The sequence below is a fragment of the Apium graveolens genome, chromosome 8 (assembly GCF_009905375.1).
Source record: "Apium graveolens cultivar Ventura chromosome 8, ASM990537v1, whole genome shotgun sequence".
Lineage (NCBI taxonomy): Eukaryota > Viridiplantae > Streptophyta > Magnoliopsida > Apiales > Apiaceae > Apium > Apium graveolens.
This window is the reverse complement of record NC_133654.1, coordinates 5157266-5172873: the sequence shown is the minus strand read 5'-3', so window position 1 is coordinate 5172873 and position 15608 is coordinate 5157266. Positions and strand designations below refer to the sequence as shown.

General features: G+C 35.4%; 1 protein-coding gene across 1 annotated transcript; it reads right to left on the bottom strand.

Annotated features, from left to right (window-relative positions):
* Positions 1 to 253: 253 nt before the first annotated feature.
* On the bottom strand, positions 254 to 14923 carry LOC141678186 (wall-associated receptor kinase-like 6). Its single transcript, XM_074484440.1, has 4 exons — positions 14121 to 14923; positions 2092 to 2318; positions 1738 to 1935; positions 254 to 1537 (listed from the first exon to the last, which is right to left on the bottom strand). The coding sequence occupies exons 1-4, from the start codon at positions 14894 to 14896 to the stop codon at positions 489 to 491; spliced, it is 2250 nt and encodes a 749-aa protein (XP_074340541.1). The 5' UTR covers positions 14897 to 14923; the 3' UTR covers positions 254 to 488.
* Between the last annotated feature and the right edge of the window lie 685 nt (positions 14924 to 15608).

Genomic DNA, 15608 nt, shown 5'->3' with positions numbered 1-15608 from the left:
CTCATGTTTTGTCTTCTTGAAAAACTACCAGGAAGCTCACGGGACTTGTCGCAGAACTGTGGACAGTGTTTGCAAATTGCTAACTTTTCATTCATTATACATGCCTTGTTAATAGCAAACTACAAATGTAACCATCTATCTGCGGAACAACTTTAAATTGTACTAATTATTCTATAATTTAATTAAGATTTTTATATACAAATTAATTTGATTTAGTACCAAACAACTCTTAACAAAAATATTCGGACCACCCTAAGCAGAATTAACGCATCACTCTCAAAACAAACAGTGTTACAGTACATTGCTGAAACTACCAAATTATTGCACTACATAAATATAAGACAAATATCAAGGAAAAACTGGCTTTTCAGCCTTGTCTTCGCTGTTTTCCTAGACTTCACAACCAATTTATACATCAATAAGAACTACAGTCTCCATAAATTCAAGGAAAACAGGGCCTCAAACATTTTCCATTTAATGTCTTGGGATCACTGGTTTGTCATGAGGGGCTGTATGTCAACACTGAGACTGTGATAGACGGTGGAACTTACAGAAGATGAAGTAAAGTCCGACTCCCAGGGGGTATGTAGTTCATGTTTTCCATATTCAACCTCTTCATAGTTTTGTTGAGCACAAGGCGATTCATGTGCATTTCTAATACTCTCTAGTTCCGATAAAAAAAGTGTTGCTAAACCTCGTGCTTCATCATCAAGTCTCGCAGCCAAGATTGGTTTATGTCCTGTCAAAAGCTCAACAAGAACTACCCCAAAGCTATAAACATCACTTTTATCAGTAAATTGGCTTGACTGAAAGTATTCGGGATCCAAATATCCGAGTGTACCTTGCACTCTTGTAGTCAGGTGAGTTTGATCAATAGAAATTGATTTTGAAGTTCCAAAATCTGCCACTTTTGCTATGTACTTATCATCCAGAAGTATATTTGTTGACTTAATATCTCGATGATAGATTGGAATCGATGCAACAGAGTGTAAATAGTAGAGTGCTCCTGCAACTTCTATCGCCACACGTAAGCGGACATCCCATGTAAGCGGAAAGAATTCATTCTCCTCATGGATATACTGCATAAGTGTTCCATTGGGGATAAACTCATAAACCAGCAAAGGGATCTCTGTCTGCAAGCAGCATCCATGTAGCTTTACTATATTTCTGTGGTTTATTTGTGATAAAATTACAACCTCATTAATGAAATGTTCGAGTTTTCTTTCATCTTCTATCCAGGATTTTTTTATTGCTACTATTCTTCCATCCGTCAACATCCCTTTATACACAGTACCTTGTCCTCCTTGTCCCACGATTCGATCTACATTATAGCGGTCAGTGGCCTTCTCCAACTCCTTTGTAGTGAACAATTTGGTTGTCTCCACAGTGCCTTGACTAGAAGATACTTGTTGACGCAATAGCAGACCACCATTCCTTTTAAAGAACTTCTCCTCCCGTTTATGATTAATTCTTCGTCTTATTACTTTGTACAACCACCATGTAGCAGCTAACAACACACCAAGCCCAGCACAGGTGGCTACAGTTTCGATTAAGATGAAAGAGGTCAGATTATATCTATAAGAGTACAGAGATGTTGAATATAGTGAAGAATTTACCAGAAAATGGTAGATAACTTCTATGTGTTAGTACATCAATTTGACTAGAACCATTACATGATTATCCATATATGCAATTCCAATAAGAAAACAGTTGAAAACATTATTAGAGCGCAAGTACCTATTATTGCTACGATTGCAACTTTCTTGAGCCTGTGATCAACAACCTCTAACTTCATGCTCACGCACTTATAATTGTCAACAAGGAGCCACCCATCTTTGCATGAGCAAGTGTAGTTTCCTGGGGTATTGGTACAAATATGATGGCATCTTTTTCTTTTGTGAGAGCTTCCTGGTTTGAATGTACACTCATCGATATCTGATATTAAAAAATCATATCAGACGCACATCCGCAAGTTATTAGAGTGAATTACATCTTAACAGAAGAAAAATCAACTAGTAACTGAAAATGTTATTATGGTCATAATCATTTTCAGAGTTTACCAGAGTTGATGAAGTAATATTATAAACTCACCTTGACATCCATCTGGCAAGTAAGGATTTCCTTCGTATCCTTCTTCACAAGAACACAAGCTTTGATTTGTACAGAAAGCATGCACTCCACACAAGGTGTCATTAGTGAAGGATCGACAGTCGCTTCCTGCTGTCCAATCCAGCACCGCAGGAACAGTTTCCATAGTTTGCAGACTGTAGATATCTTTCAAGTTTTTAAACCAGCTCTGCTCAACAATAAATGCATACCTGTACTAATTAATAAGACAAAATAATGAACGAGATGAATTGGTATCAAATCTTCAAAGTATAAATATATGTTGTCTTTAGTGATCGAAATTTGTAAAGTTATGGTTTCAGGATTTCGATAATGAACAAAATCAGTAAATATATATTTGTCATTATATTACTTGCATCTTAAGCTGAAATTTAAGAAATTTTGATAAAAAAATTGTACTCCTAACTTTTCCTAAATAATTTTTAGGACACGTGTTTAACTCTAATCATCTTCATTTCCTTTAACTTAATCTAATTGTCAATAAATTAATTACTAATAGTGACCTCATGTATTAACATAAATTCCCCCATTAAAACATTCTAAGTTGTCAAATCATTAATGTTATTGACCAAATTTTAGTATCGAATTTGGTACCTCTGATATATATTAGTTTTTAATTAAAGGAACAAAAATATTGTTGGAGATGTTCATGGCCTTTCAAACTTAGGCCTCGTTTGTTTCAAGGGTTTTATAGTTAGGCAGTAACTTGAAATTCCATTAAATCTAGTTACAGTGTACTAGCTAGTTACTGTGAAAAAGTAGAAACCTATATTTAGTTGTAAATACCTGATTTATGGTTACGTTATTCTTTTTAATTTGACTTACTGTTTAAAACTATATTATTGATTATTATTCATTTATAATAATAAAACTAATTTACTTATTGAATGACAAATCAATTTAATTATAAATAATAATAGTAAATTAAAATAATATGAATTTTTATTTAGCAACTAAACTTAAAATAAGATTGTAAATAAGATACAATATATATAATGATTTAAAGACAAACAAAGATATATAATGAAATTATTATAAAATAATATATAATGTTAAATTAAAACTAAAAATAATTTAAATTTATACTTACATATATAAAATATGATAAGATGGATAAATTTTAAATTGAAATTAATTTATTTTAACACTTAATATGAATATATAAATTTTTATTTATTTTATAAAATAAGAGTTTTGGTAATTGATATATGGTACCAGTTATAAAAATTATGAATATGTAACAACTACTTAACTCAGAAAAACCACATATTAAGGTTACGGTGTTTTCTAGGAACTAGAAGTAACATGGAATTTTGAGTTACTTAGCTAAATCAAAAAATTACACAATCAAACATGATATTTTAAGAAATTCCAAGGAAGTGTGAGTTACCGTGCTGGGTTTCATTGAACCAAAAGTGGCCTTAATTTAGTTTCGACTTCACTACCAAATTTTTCACGAGAACTCGACTATTTTTTTCTTTTGACGAGTTCAAGTGCATTCAAAATTAATTGATCGATCCTGACAAAAAAAGATTAATTAATAATGAAGTATCAAGTTTGACTTTAACTAGTCAATTAAATAAAGTTTAAACTCCAACTCTACGGTCACGTTTGTTTTAAAGGATTACAATAATTAATCTCTTTAAAGTTAGTACCTTTTTTTGTTGAAGATCAAAAATATTCATGTGTATCAAATAATCATAATCTATATTTATTTGGAAGTATTAAGTTTTGGATTGTACATTGCCGCTAATTTCTATTACGTGATTCACATATGAGTGCTCACACACCCCATAATCCTTTAAACTTTTTATTATATATTTATTTTGATGGACAATTATTGGGATTGGTGTACTATCTTTTGAAATTTTCAATTCTATATTTGTTTCACATGAGATTATAGTTAGATGATTATAAAAAATTGACTTGTTAAAGAGGATAAAATAATAGCTTATATCACCAAGTATTAAAGGGTGATATAGATAAAAAACTAGGTTATATTTATACCTGTATTTAACTCTAGGGCTCGTGAGCTCAAAGCCTTTGATGACTGCACTTGTGTTTCGTGATTTAAAACTACCTTCACAAGATGCCTACGTATCTCTGTGTATTTAGAGAATCAAGCCAAAACGTAGTTTTGAATGGAGGGGTGATACCCTTAATATAGATGTTGGATGTCCATGTATTGGACTAGGATTAGGAGACTTGGTAAGCAAGTTCCCGTCTTTGATTGAACATTGGAGTCCTAAGATGTAAGAAGCAGATTTCTTGTTGGTTTAGGTGCCTTCGAGACCACTCTTCACAGAATTATATCCTTTATTGGATATATTTAATGAGCTGTTAATTTACCCTATTTATTAATTTCGTAATTAATAAATAATTAGGGTTTCGGGTCTCATTAATTGGGCTTAGTCATTGAACCATATTAGGTCTAATCAATTCAACATTTATTATGTCTTTTGGCTAATTTCCGGCCCATACCATTTGCCCCCCAACTTTTGCGAAACCGGATAAAGATTTCGTAGAAGTTAAATTTATACCTTTTATGGTTATCGTTTTTATCGTAAAGTGTGGAGCGACCTACACTGTTATAAGGATTTACCTTACTCGAGGCTTCAACATATATTTTTAGGAATTTTTTTATAATTTTCCATATATGTTTTCGTACCTACTCCTATTTTTAGGAATTTTCTGATATTTTCACTTATTTTTCCGGGATTTTTTCGTGTCTCCAAATATTTTTTACAAATTTTCCTAATACTTTAGGAATTTTTTATGTGCTCACAAATACTTTTCCTAAATTTTTAGGAATATTTCTCTACACACAGGTATTTTTACTAAATTTTTAAGAATTTTTCCCTACCTCCGGGTATTTTTCTTGATTTTTCCGAATATTTTAGGATTTTTTTTCCTACCTCCTGGTATTTTTCTTGATTTTTCCTAATAATTTAGGAATTTTTCGATACCTCCGGGTATTTTTCGTGATTATTCCTAATATTTTAGGAATTTTTTCCTACTTCTGGGTCTTTTTTTTGATTTTTCCTAATAATTTAGGAATGTTTTCCTACTTCCGGGTACTTTTCCTGATTTTTCCTGATAATTTAGGAATTTTTCTGAACCTCCGGGTATTTTTCGTGATTATTCCTAATATATTAGGAATTTCAAATAGTCACATGTATTTTTCCTAAATTTTCAGGAATTTTTTTGTCCAAGAATAATTTTTAGAAATTATTTTCTAATTTTCCCAAATTCTTGGGATTTTTTCCTCTATTTCCCCTATTTTTTGGGAATTTTCAGCAATTTTTCCATTTTGAGCCCATTTTCTGATTAAATAAATAATCAAAAAATGGGTTGTATGGTGTCATACATCCTAGACGTGGGTCATCCCACCTAAGAGACAGTTTGTTGACCACGCCTAGGAATCATGCCTCTTAGACGTGGTTTGGCTTCCCGTAGCTTTAATGTATCCTAGGCGTGGGTTACCCCCGCATAGGAGACATCTTTTGAACAGCACCTAGAAATTATGTTTCCCTGGCGTGGTTTCACTTTTTTGACTTTTAAGGCCCTCATACTTCATATCAAGTTTATGACATGAATTTTCGGGGTCCTCGGGACTTGGAAGTAAATACTTCTTGGATAGTTCTCGATTTCAGATGTAGTGAACTTGGAAAGGGCATAGGCCATAGTGTTCTCTTCTCTCGGAACATGTTATGCGTACCATTCATCAAATTGAGTCAGTATTCCTTTCACGACCCTTAGGTACTTGGCTATGGCATCATCTTTGGCCTCAAACTCCCCATTGACTTGGGCAACAACGAGCCTTGAGTCTCCACAAATTTTAATATTCTTGGCTCTCATATCTCTAGCTAAGCCTAACCCGGCTATCAAAGCCTCATACTCTGCTTTGTTGTTCGTAGTTTGGTAGTCCAACTTCAAAGCATATTCGATCATGAACCCTTCAGGGCTTTGCAAGCCTAAGGCTTGAACCACTAGATTTTTTTTGAACGCTCTGTCAAAATGGAGAACCCAATACTCCTTTAGGGTCAAGTCTTCTTCTTTATCCTTCTTTCCTTCTTCCGGGGTCAATATCTCTTGCCCCCCGACTTCTTGGTCGTTAATGGTGCGTTCGACCACGAAGTCTGCTAATGTCTGGGCCTTGAGGGTTGTCTGAGGCTTATACTTGATATCAAATTCTCCCAACTCAATTTCCCATTTGATGAGCCTTTCAATCGCTTTAGGGTTGTGAATGATGCTTCTCAGGGGTTGGTCCATCAGGACTTCTACTTTGTGTTCCCGGAAGTACAGTCGTAGCTTCTTGAAGGTTGTTCTGAGGGCAAGTGCAAAATTCTCAGTGGTGGAATAGTTCAATTCGGCTCCGTGGAGCAACTTGCTCATATAGTAGATAGGCTTTTGAATCTTCTGCTCTTTCTTTACTACGACAATACTCACTGCTTGCTCAGAAACCGCGAGATTAAGTAAAGGATGTCCTCCGGACTTGGTTTGGCCAACAACGGGGCTTCAATAATGTATTTTTTTAGTTGTTCAAAGGCCTCTTGGCTCTCAACTGTCTACAAAAAATTCTTCACCTTCTTCAGAGTTTTGAAAAAGGGCATACATTTGTCTTATGACTTGGAGATTAACCTTCCTAAAGCCCCAATTCTCCCATTCAGTTTTTGAACATTTTTTTTATGGAGTGAGGCGACTCCATGTCTAAGATAGCTTTAATTTGTCGGGCTTTGCCTCTATTCCTCTCTTTTGTTAAAGTCTTCGCTGGATGACATAAAATTGTGTATGGAATAGGTTATATTATGAAACAATATATTGGGTCCATGGTGAACACTACGCTCTTATATTATTTGGTTGCTCACAACTGTGCACAAACTTGTGTTTATATTTATTTATACATAACCATATTGCCCTATTTTATTTACATATTTCTTGCTCTTCCTTTCCTTGCTACCATAATTGCATGAACTGCTAAGAGAATATAGCAAGATATATCTATCTTAAAGTCAGATTTGGAAGTTCACAGAGTATAGTAGTGAGTTTTTTAAATTTGACGTTTGTGGATAAGTTTCTATAGCTAATATTATAATTTTGAGTGTTTAAAAGGAGAGGGGAACTGATGCTGAGAGTATGTTGTAATAGTATTGAGTAGAATGTGTTGAATTTTGATTGCAGGTATGCGCTAGACGTGAATGTTGAAAGAGCAAAAGATGTTATTGTCCACAGGAAGCTATTGAATGTGGCGCATGACCCTGCTACTAGAATTGATAGTTCAAGATTATTTATTTTTGTAAATTCAGTTTGTATTATATTGTTTGGAATTTATGAGATGAACATGTAATGTGGGATGGTAGTATGGTGATGGTGAAGGTAGTTGTGTTTATTTGTGATAATCGATGTTATGGTTGGTGGATTGGTTGATTGTGTTGGTTTTAAGACTATGGTCTTATTTATAGGCATGCCAATTTACAAACAGTTCCTTGCATTTTTTTTATAAAAGCATTGCAATAAGTCTTTATAGTGTTGCTAATAATCAGTGTAAAATGTTGCAAAAAACACTAAAAACGTTGTAAAAAACATTAAAAAGTTACAAAAGGGTTGCATCAATACCCCACATGTGGGGCCCATAAATATTATATTGATAGCCCAAAACCAGTTGTAACACTTTTGAAGTCCTATTGCAACCTCATTGGTGTTGCAATTGCATATTTCTGTACCAGATAACCAAGGGTGTCCCCGGGGTTGCAAAAAACTCTACTGCGACGCCTAAAATTGCAATCCGAAAAAGAGTCGCAATAGCCTTCTTTTGACCTTTAGCAACGCTTTTTTGGCCTTTAGTAACGGTTTCTTGGGGTTGCAAAACCAATCTATGGCGTAGTGAGACCATATGCCGAAGGCGCACTTTACAGGGTTCAACATCATCTTTAGGTGCCTCAGCACTTCAAATGCCTATCTGAGATTATCAATCTGGTCGGCCTTGGCTAGGCTTTTGACTAACATGTTACTGACATAGACCTCCATATTTTTCCAATTAGATGGACGGGTATTTTATTCACCAATCTTTGATACGTGGCTCCTGCATTCTTTAGTCCAAAATACATAACAAGATAACAAAAGACAACAAAGTCAGTGATACCTTATGGGTGTCTTTTTTGTGCATTTTAATCTGTTATATATCCGCTAAAGTAATCGATGAATATTATCATCTCTTGCCAAGTTGTGGCTCCGATCAGAGTATCAATTCTTGGTGGGGGTCGCAGTTCTTCGGACATGTATTATTCAGATCAATGAAGTCAATGCATATCCTCCACTTCCCACTGGCTTTCTTGACCATTACAGGGTTCACCAACCATTCAGGAAATTGTACTTCCTCAATAAATCCAGCTACTAGAAGCTTCTCGACCTCCTGTTTAATGGGTTTCAGCCTGTCAGGGGCATATGTTCTCTTCTTCTACTTGACAACCTTTCGAGTCAGATCGATGTTCAACTTAAGAGTTATAAGGTTAGGATCAATCCCAAGAATGTAAAATGTAAGATAATGTCCACGCAAACACATCACCGTTCTATTACAAGAACTTGGTGAGTCGGCCTTTTAGGGGCTTTTCCAAAGATACTCCAATGTATGTTACCTTATCCGGGTCTAACGGGTCTAGGGGAATTGGGACCAAGTTCTCAGCAGGCTTCCTTCGACGCTCTTGGTTCTCGCAGACATCTATGTCTTCTATGGGGAGGACCTGCCCCCCCAGTTTTATCGGGTTTAAGTGCTGCAACATAGCAACTTCCAGCCATTTTCCGATCTCCTCTTTTTTCTCCAACATCTTTTCTGGTGGGGTAATTGAGCACCATGTGGTAGGTCGAGGGCACGACCTTAAACGCATGAATTCTTGTACTTCCCATGATTGCATTATAGGTAGATGCTGCCTTGATAACCTGAAAGTTCATCATCTTCGTGCCCTCTCTTGGCTCTTTCCCAATAGTCACGGGAAGTTGAAGCGCTCCTTCTATTTGGCACTTCACTCCATCAAACCCATAGATGGGTGCGTCCAAAGGGGTCAGTTGGGAGTCATTATCTTTAGAGAACTTAAGACCGTCAAGGTCGGGATCCCTGAACTCAAGTGTCATCTCAGTCTCAGCACGCTTAGGTGCGTCTCTGATTATACTTATCACCTCTCTAGCGTAGTCCTTTCAAGAGTTCTTTATTGTTCGAGCGGCCATTGGCCATTCTGAGATCATATTGATTACTGGCCCTTGGGGCTATGGGTTATTATATTGGCCGTTGCATCTTCGATCATAATCTCTTTTTTGGTCTCTTTCACCTTCACCCTTGGTGAATTGTCCACACTTTCCTCTTTGGATTAGATACTCAATTTTATCCTTGAGTTTTCTATAATCGTCGGTATCATGACCAACATCTCTGTAAAAACTATAATGTTGGCCCTTATCTCTTTTATCGAGGTCTCCCCTTAGCGGCTCGACCATTTAAATTCCTTATCCTTCTCGATTTTAACAGGATTGGCTCCTTGGAGCGTTTAACCTTGCGTAGTCAGTGAATCTTGGCCCTTGATTCTTCTTGGGAGTGGAATCAAAGTCATTTCCAGTTCAAGGATATTTGTCCCTGGCATCGTACTCTTGTTCCATTTTTCACTTCTTGCTGCCCATGGGCTTATTGCTTATAACAGTTTTCTTTATTCTTTCCTCCACCTTGATATACTTTCCAACTCTCACATGGAGTTGTAGCATGCTTTTAGGTGCACACTTGGCCAATGACATCTTAAAGAGTCCATTCCTAGTTCCTTGTTACAGGACTATCATATCTACTTAATCTCCTATATCCGGGACCTTCAAGGCCTTTTTCTTGAATCGGTTCAGATATTCTTTCAAGGATTTCTTTGTCCATGGTTCGAGATTTATAAGAGAAGCTGAACTCTTCTCGTGCACTCTTCCACAAATGAATTTATTGATAAAAGCTTGACTGAGACCTTTGAAGGATCCAATCGAGTTGGGGGTAAATGGTTGTACTACCTTGGGGCCATTCATGATAGAGTTTGGGGAAGGCCTGACACTTAATAGCGTCGTTCACGGGCTACATCAATAGGGAATTGGAGAACATCCTGACATGATTTGCGAGGTCACATGTACCATCATATGCCTTGATGGTTGACATCTTGAACTTCCTTAAGATGCGGGCGCTCATGATATCCTCAGTAAATGAGGGGTTTGGATCATCAGGATCTCCTAGGGATATCAAGTCAATTGGATCGACCCTTGGGGTTGTGATTCTTTGTCTTGGTTTTGGACCTTCCAAGTTTATGACAAGAGAAAAATCCCCTAGTTTCGCTATCTATTGGGGTCTTGGCGTCCGATATATCTCCATGTCATGCTTCAACCTTTGTATCTCGGCTTCATGAGCCTTGATCCTCTCTTGTATATCTCGGGGAATCGTCTCTTGTGTGCTGCAGGGCTATTGATAGCCCCTTGATTAAGCCTCCTTAGGGTAGTCTCCTCCTCCGATGAACCTTAATCTCTATCCGAGTAAGGTGTAGAGAAGTCTTGATCTTCGGGGATAAGGGGCATGCCACGAATGTATTGGGGCATCTACCCTTGTCCTTCTCCTTGGCGTGAGATCCCACTTCCTCCAACTTCAGGGTACACTAGCATCCCATATAGATGATCGATGGTTATCAGGATCACAATAGTAGAAAACTCATGCCCATTGAGTCGAGAATTCAGCGGTGCTTGCAGCGGTTGGAATTGGGAATTCATCCCTGCGAGGGGATCTAGAATTGGGGGATTTGTCCTTATCAGTTGTTCGTTCTGTACAACATAGATTTCTCTCCTTCCACATGCGGAGGTTTAAGGCCTCAAATATAGATATATTCACCTCCTTATAATGGAGAACTCACGTCCCACTCACGGGATCCCATCCCTCAAATTCTTGTTCTTAGGGAGTTCGACCCTTGAATATAGGTATATGTGGGCTACTTTCCAACAATGATGGTTGAGAAATTCAGTTCTTCATTAGGAGAACTGACAACTTGAGTTGTGGATAATGGATTTTTAATCGCTTTGTGATCCTAAATCTTATTGGAGTTTCTGGATGTGTGCTTCATGAGCATGAATCCTCTCCTTTATGGTTTAGGCATCCCTTCACATCTTCGGGGTAAAAACGCCTTTTGATAATGGGTTTCCTTACTTGACCATCTCCTTCTATTGATGGCCTCCTTCATGATGTGATCCCCTCATTAGGTGACCATCCACTATTCTCTGTACATGAGCCAGAAAAATCGTGACTTCCTTCATGACCGGGGCTCACCCTTGTAAATATAGGGAATCATTTCCTACGTGTGATTGATTATCGAGCCTACTTCCCCAAGCTTTTGAATATATCTTCATCTCATATAGCGGGTCAGTGGTGGCTGGAATCATAGCCGTAGACATCTGAAATCCAGGTGTGCAGGACGTTAATAGGAGCATGCACCATCCGCAATTTAGATTCTGCTCCTTACGTTTCATTAGGTGGGGGATTCGTCCCTTAAGATGATGGCTGGGTCGCATGGACCTCCATTCCTGAAAGTTCGTCCCCTTAAGTGATGAGGGTGGAACTTGGTGAATCTTGAGTGCTCCGTATCTTTTCCATGGTTGTTGTGTTCTTCCCACAGATGACACCAAATGTTATGGATAAAAAATTAGGTTATATATATATTACGCGTATTTAATTCTAGGGCTCATGAGCTCAAGGCCTTTAATGGCTGCACTTGTGTTTCGTGGCTTAAAACTGCATTCACAAGATGCCTACGTATCTCTATGTATTTAGAGAATCAAGTCAAAATGTAGTTCTGAATGGAGGTGTGAGACCCTTTATATAAATGTTGGATGTCCATGTATTGGACTAGGGTTAGGAGAATTGGTAAGCAAGTCTCCGTCTTTGATTGGACATTGGAGTCCTAAGATCCTTGTTGGTTTAGGTGCCTTGGAGACCACTCTTCACAGAATTATAGAATTATATCCATTATAGGATACATTTAATGAGCTGTTAATTTACCCTATTTATTAATTTTATAATTAATAAATAATTAGAGTTTCGGGCCTCATTAATTGGGCTTAGTAACTGGACCATATTTGGTCTAATTAATTCAACAATTATTATGTTTGTAGGCTAATTTCAGACCCATATCAAAGGGGATTACAATTCTATTCTTATCCAACAAAATAAACATAAATAATATAATTTAAAGAATTATAATTTTTGGATAAATTTCACTAAAAACATGAAACAAACATCTACCGGTAAAAACACATGGTAATGGCTAGGTTAATTGCGGCCTTACTGTTAACAAACACTTCTCTTTCAAAAGACAAATTAATAGAGTTGGAGCATCTCCAACGCCGATCATCTTATAAGTATCTAATATATAAAATTTTGATCCCTCAGTCTTGTTAGGTATATTTTTAGATCACGAGAAAAGTGCAAGCTACATTTATTATATTAAATCTATTCCCATCATCTAAATCAATACAAGTCTGCTCAGGCTTAAAATATAATCTAATCCTTAACCTAATGCTATCCTAGGTTCTCTTTTAATTTTTTTTTATAACAAATAACATACTATCTTAAATAATTTTTAAATGTTATTTAATTATTAACCAAAATTAGAATTTCTAATATTATATTATAATAAACTATGCTTTAGTTAAAAATTATATATATATATATGTAAGTAATGTTTGTTAATTTTAGTTTTTCCTTTTTTAGATATGTTATTATATTTATAATTGTAATAATTTTTATTTTGTAATATTTACTTTAAAATATTTTCAAAAATATAGAAAATAAAAATATTTATTTTTGATTTAAATACATATTTTATTTTTAATTATATTGAATATAACTAGATTAAATTTATTTTAATTTTATATTTAAAAATTGCAAATAAAATAATATTTTGAATATATTTAATAAATATAGCTAATACCACTTGAACATAAATACTTACATGTTTAACAAAATTTTAGCTAACAAATTTATCTAATGAACTTAAAGATACATGTTTGTGAATACAAGCATGCACAATATCAAGTAGTTGATTAAATATGTGTTTGTCTAAATTAGTCACCAACGACGAGTGAAATATTTTATTTCAATTATATGTTAATTTTATACAAACATCACTTGGTATGTTAAAAACATCATATCTATGGTTTTTAAAATTTTTAATTTCACTAAGTTGGTAAACCAAACAAGTTAAATTTGCCATTGTTGAATATTGGTTTTATACATGTGTTTTATTTATTTTCATTTTTTTCTCACCTTTAAATGATCACTATGCTTATATTATCACTTATATTATCATACATAGTCTTTTTTTATCACATAAATATTTTTTACAAATTAGGCCGAAAGTATTTGAAATTGAGTTATAAATATCAGTTGTAACAAATATTCATCCTTGTATTTTCATGAAACTTGCTAGCAAGATATACTTTGTAATTATATTCGTTACTTAAATTAATTATTTTTATTAATATTTTAAAATGATATAATTAAATATAATAAAAATAATGTTAAAAACTTTCAAATTATATAATATTAAAAATGTTAGTTGTAGAAAATATTGAGCATATAGTAACTAAATCTACGTGAGCTCTTGGTGCATCCTGATCCTAAATAATATTATCATACATGTGCTTGTATTATCATAGGTATGCTTATATTATCATACTTTTTTTATCACATAAATATTCTTTACAAATTAATCTGAAAGTATTCGAAATTGAGTTGTAAATATCAGTTGTAACAAATACTTATTCTTGCCTTTTCAAGATATACTTTGTAATCCTACTCGTTATTAAAATTAATTATTTAAATTAAATATTTTAAAATGATATAATAAAAATTTAATGAAAATAATGTTAAAAAACTTCCAAATTATTTAATATTAAAAATGTTAGTTGTACAGAATATTAGGCATAGAGTAACTAAAATATACCTGGGCTCATCGGTGCATGCGGATTCTCCTAAATATGATGAGCTGGCGTTGCTCAATGATGGCCGGACGGCCCCCAGGGATGCAGGGAATTGTACTTGGCAGCAATTAATCCCCAAACAATTATTGTCTTTTTCTACTCCAGATCCTGAATATGAGTCGCACGTTGGTATGCACCCTCCAACTCCAGTTTGGTCGGAATATTCACCTTGGTTAGTGGAATTGGTCGTGAGGGATAATAATAAAGCAAGATAGTCGCAGCCCATGGCAGTGAATCGATTTTCAGTGTTTGAGAATGTAAATGGCCATTTTAGATAAAGAACAGGGGTATAAGAAGTAGTATTGGTACAGTCTTTGGTAATTGGATAGTTGATGTGAATGGTTCCTACTTCTACTGATATTTTCACCACCTCTAGTAAATTCTCCTCGGAGGGGTCAGGGCTGCTGTCGTCGTTATAGTAGGAAAGATTGCTCCAGAAAGCTTTAGGTGGATTAAAAGAGCTGTCGCAATCTATTTCCAGCGACTCGTAAGCTGAACAGTTTTCTCCGATTCCGAACGGGTAAGGAACCACCAGGCTGCCACATCTTTCTTCACATCCAGGCAGTGCAACAGACCTATTAGTATTAATCTGTGCAAATACTCCATTTATGAACATTAACATGACTAGCAATATTATCCACATCTGTATCAACAGCTTTACACCCATCTCCACTGTTGTGGAAAACAGAGAACTGAAGACAGGATAGTAGACAGTGTTTGCACATTGCAAACAGTTCATTAAGTTAATATAGCTGTATTTGATGTATGACCTTCAGTCCATAAGTTCTATTTCTCTTTCATTTTCAGCCCCATGTTTTGTCTTCTTACAAGAATTACCACGAAGCAATTCCAGGTCTCCTTCTCACAGGCCCCTCCATGTTCTCACAAGTCCTGCTTGTTTTAATGGTGTCTTTGTTTGCTTGTTTGATGTATCACCTTCACTCTTTTTCTTCTTTTTCTCTTTCATTTTCAGTCACATCCCCCATGTTTTTTCTTCTTACCAGAATTACCACGAAACTCCCCGGACTTGTTTTGAAATTGCAATTTCAGAATCAAGCCGATACAGTACTGTTCTCCATTCTCCAACTTGTTTCATACTTTAAACCTCACCTTCGGGGAGGTGGATCTAGAAATCATTTCCCGGGAATAACTGAAAATATGAGGTTTCATTCATATTTGTGAATTCAAGGAGCCCCATTTCGTTTAATATTACTGTAACTTAACTAGTCCATGTTAGTGGCTTAGATGCTCAGTCTGCTTCTTCTCCCGAATATAAACTTGTACTGAATGTGTTTTTTATTCATGATCGACTTCGGAGATTATAAACATGCTCAGTACCCAACTGTTTGCCAGGAATTTATCTCCGAGTGTTAAATGTGGCAGCCCACGGCAATGAATCTATTTTCAGTGTCCGAGAATGTAAATTGCATGGTTAAAAGAATTTCTTGATT

Coding starts and splice junctions, on each gene's coding strand:
- LOC141678186 (XM_074484440.1), bottom strand. CDS start 14,896: ATGAACTGTTTGCAATGTGCAAACACTGTCTACTATCCTGTCTTCAGT. Junction 1,936..2,091: donor CTTGCCAGATGGATGTCAAG/GTGAGTTTATAA, acceptor TTTTAATATCAG/ATATCGATGAGTGTACATTC. Junction 1,538..1,737: donor TGCAATCGTAGCAATAATAG/GTACTTGCGCTC, acceptor TCGAAACTGTAG/CCACCTGTGCTGGGCTTGGT.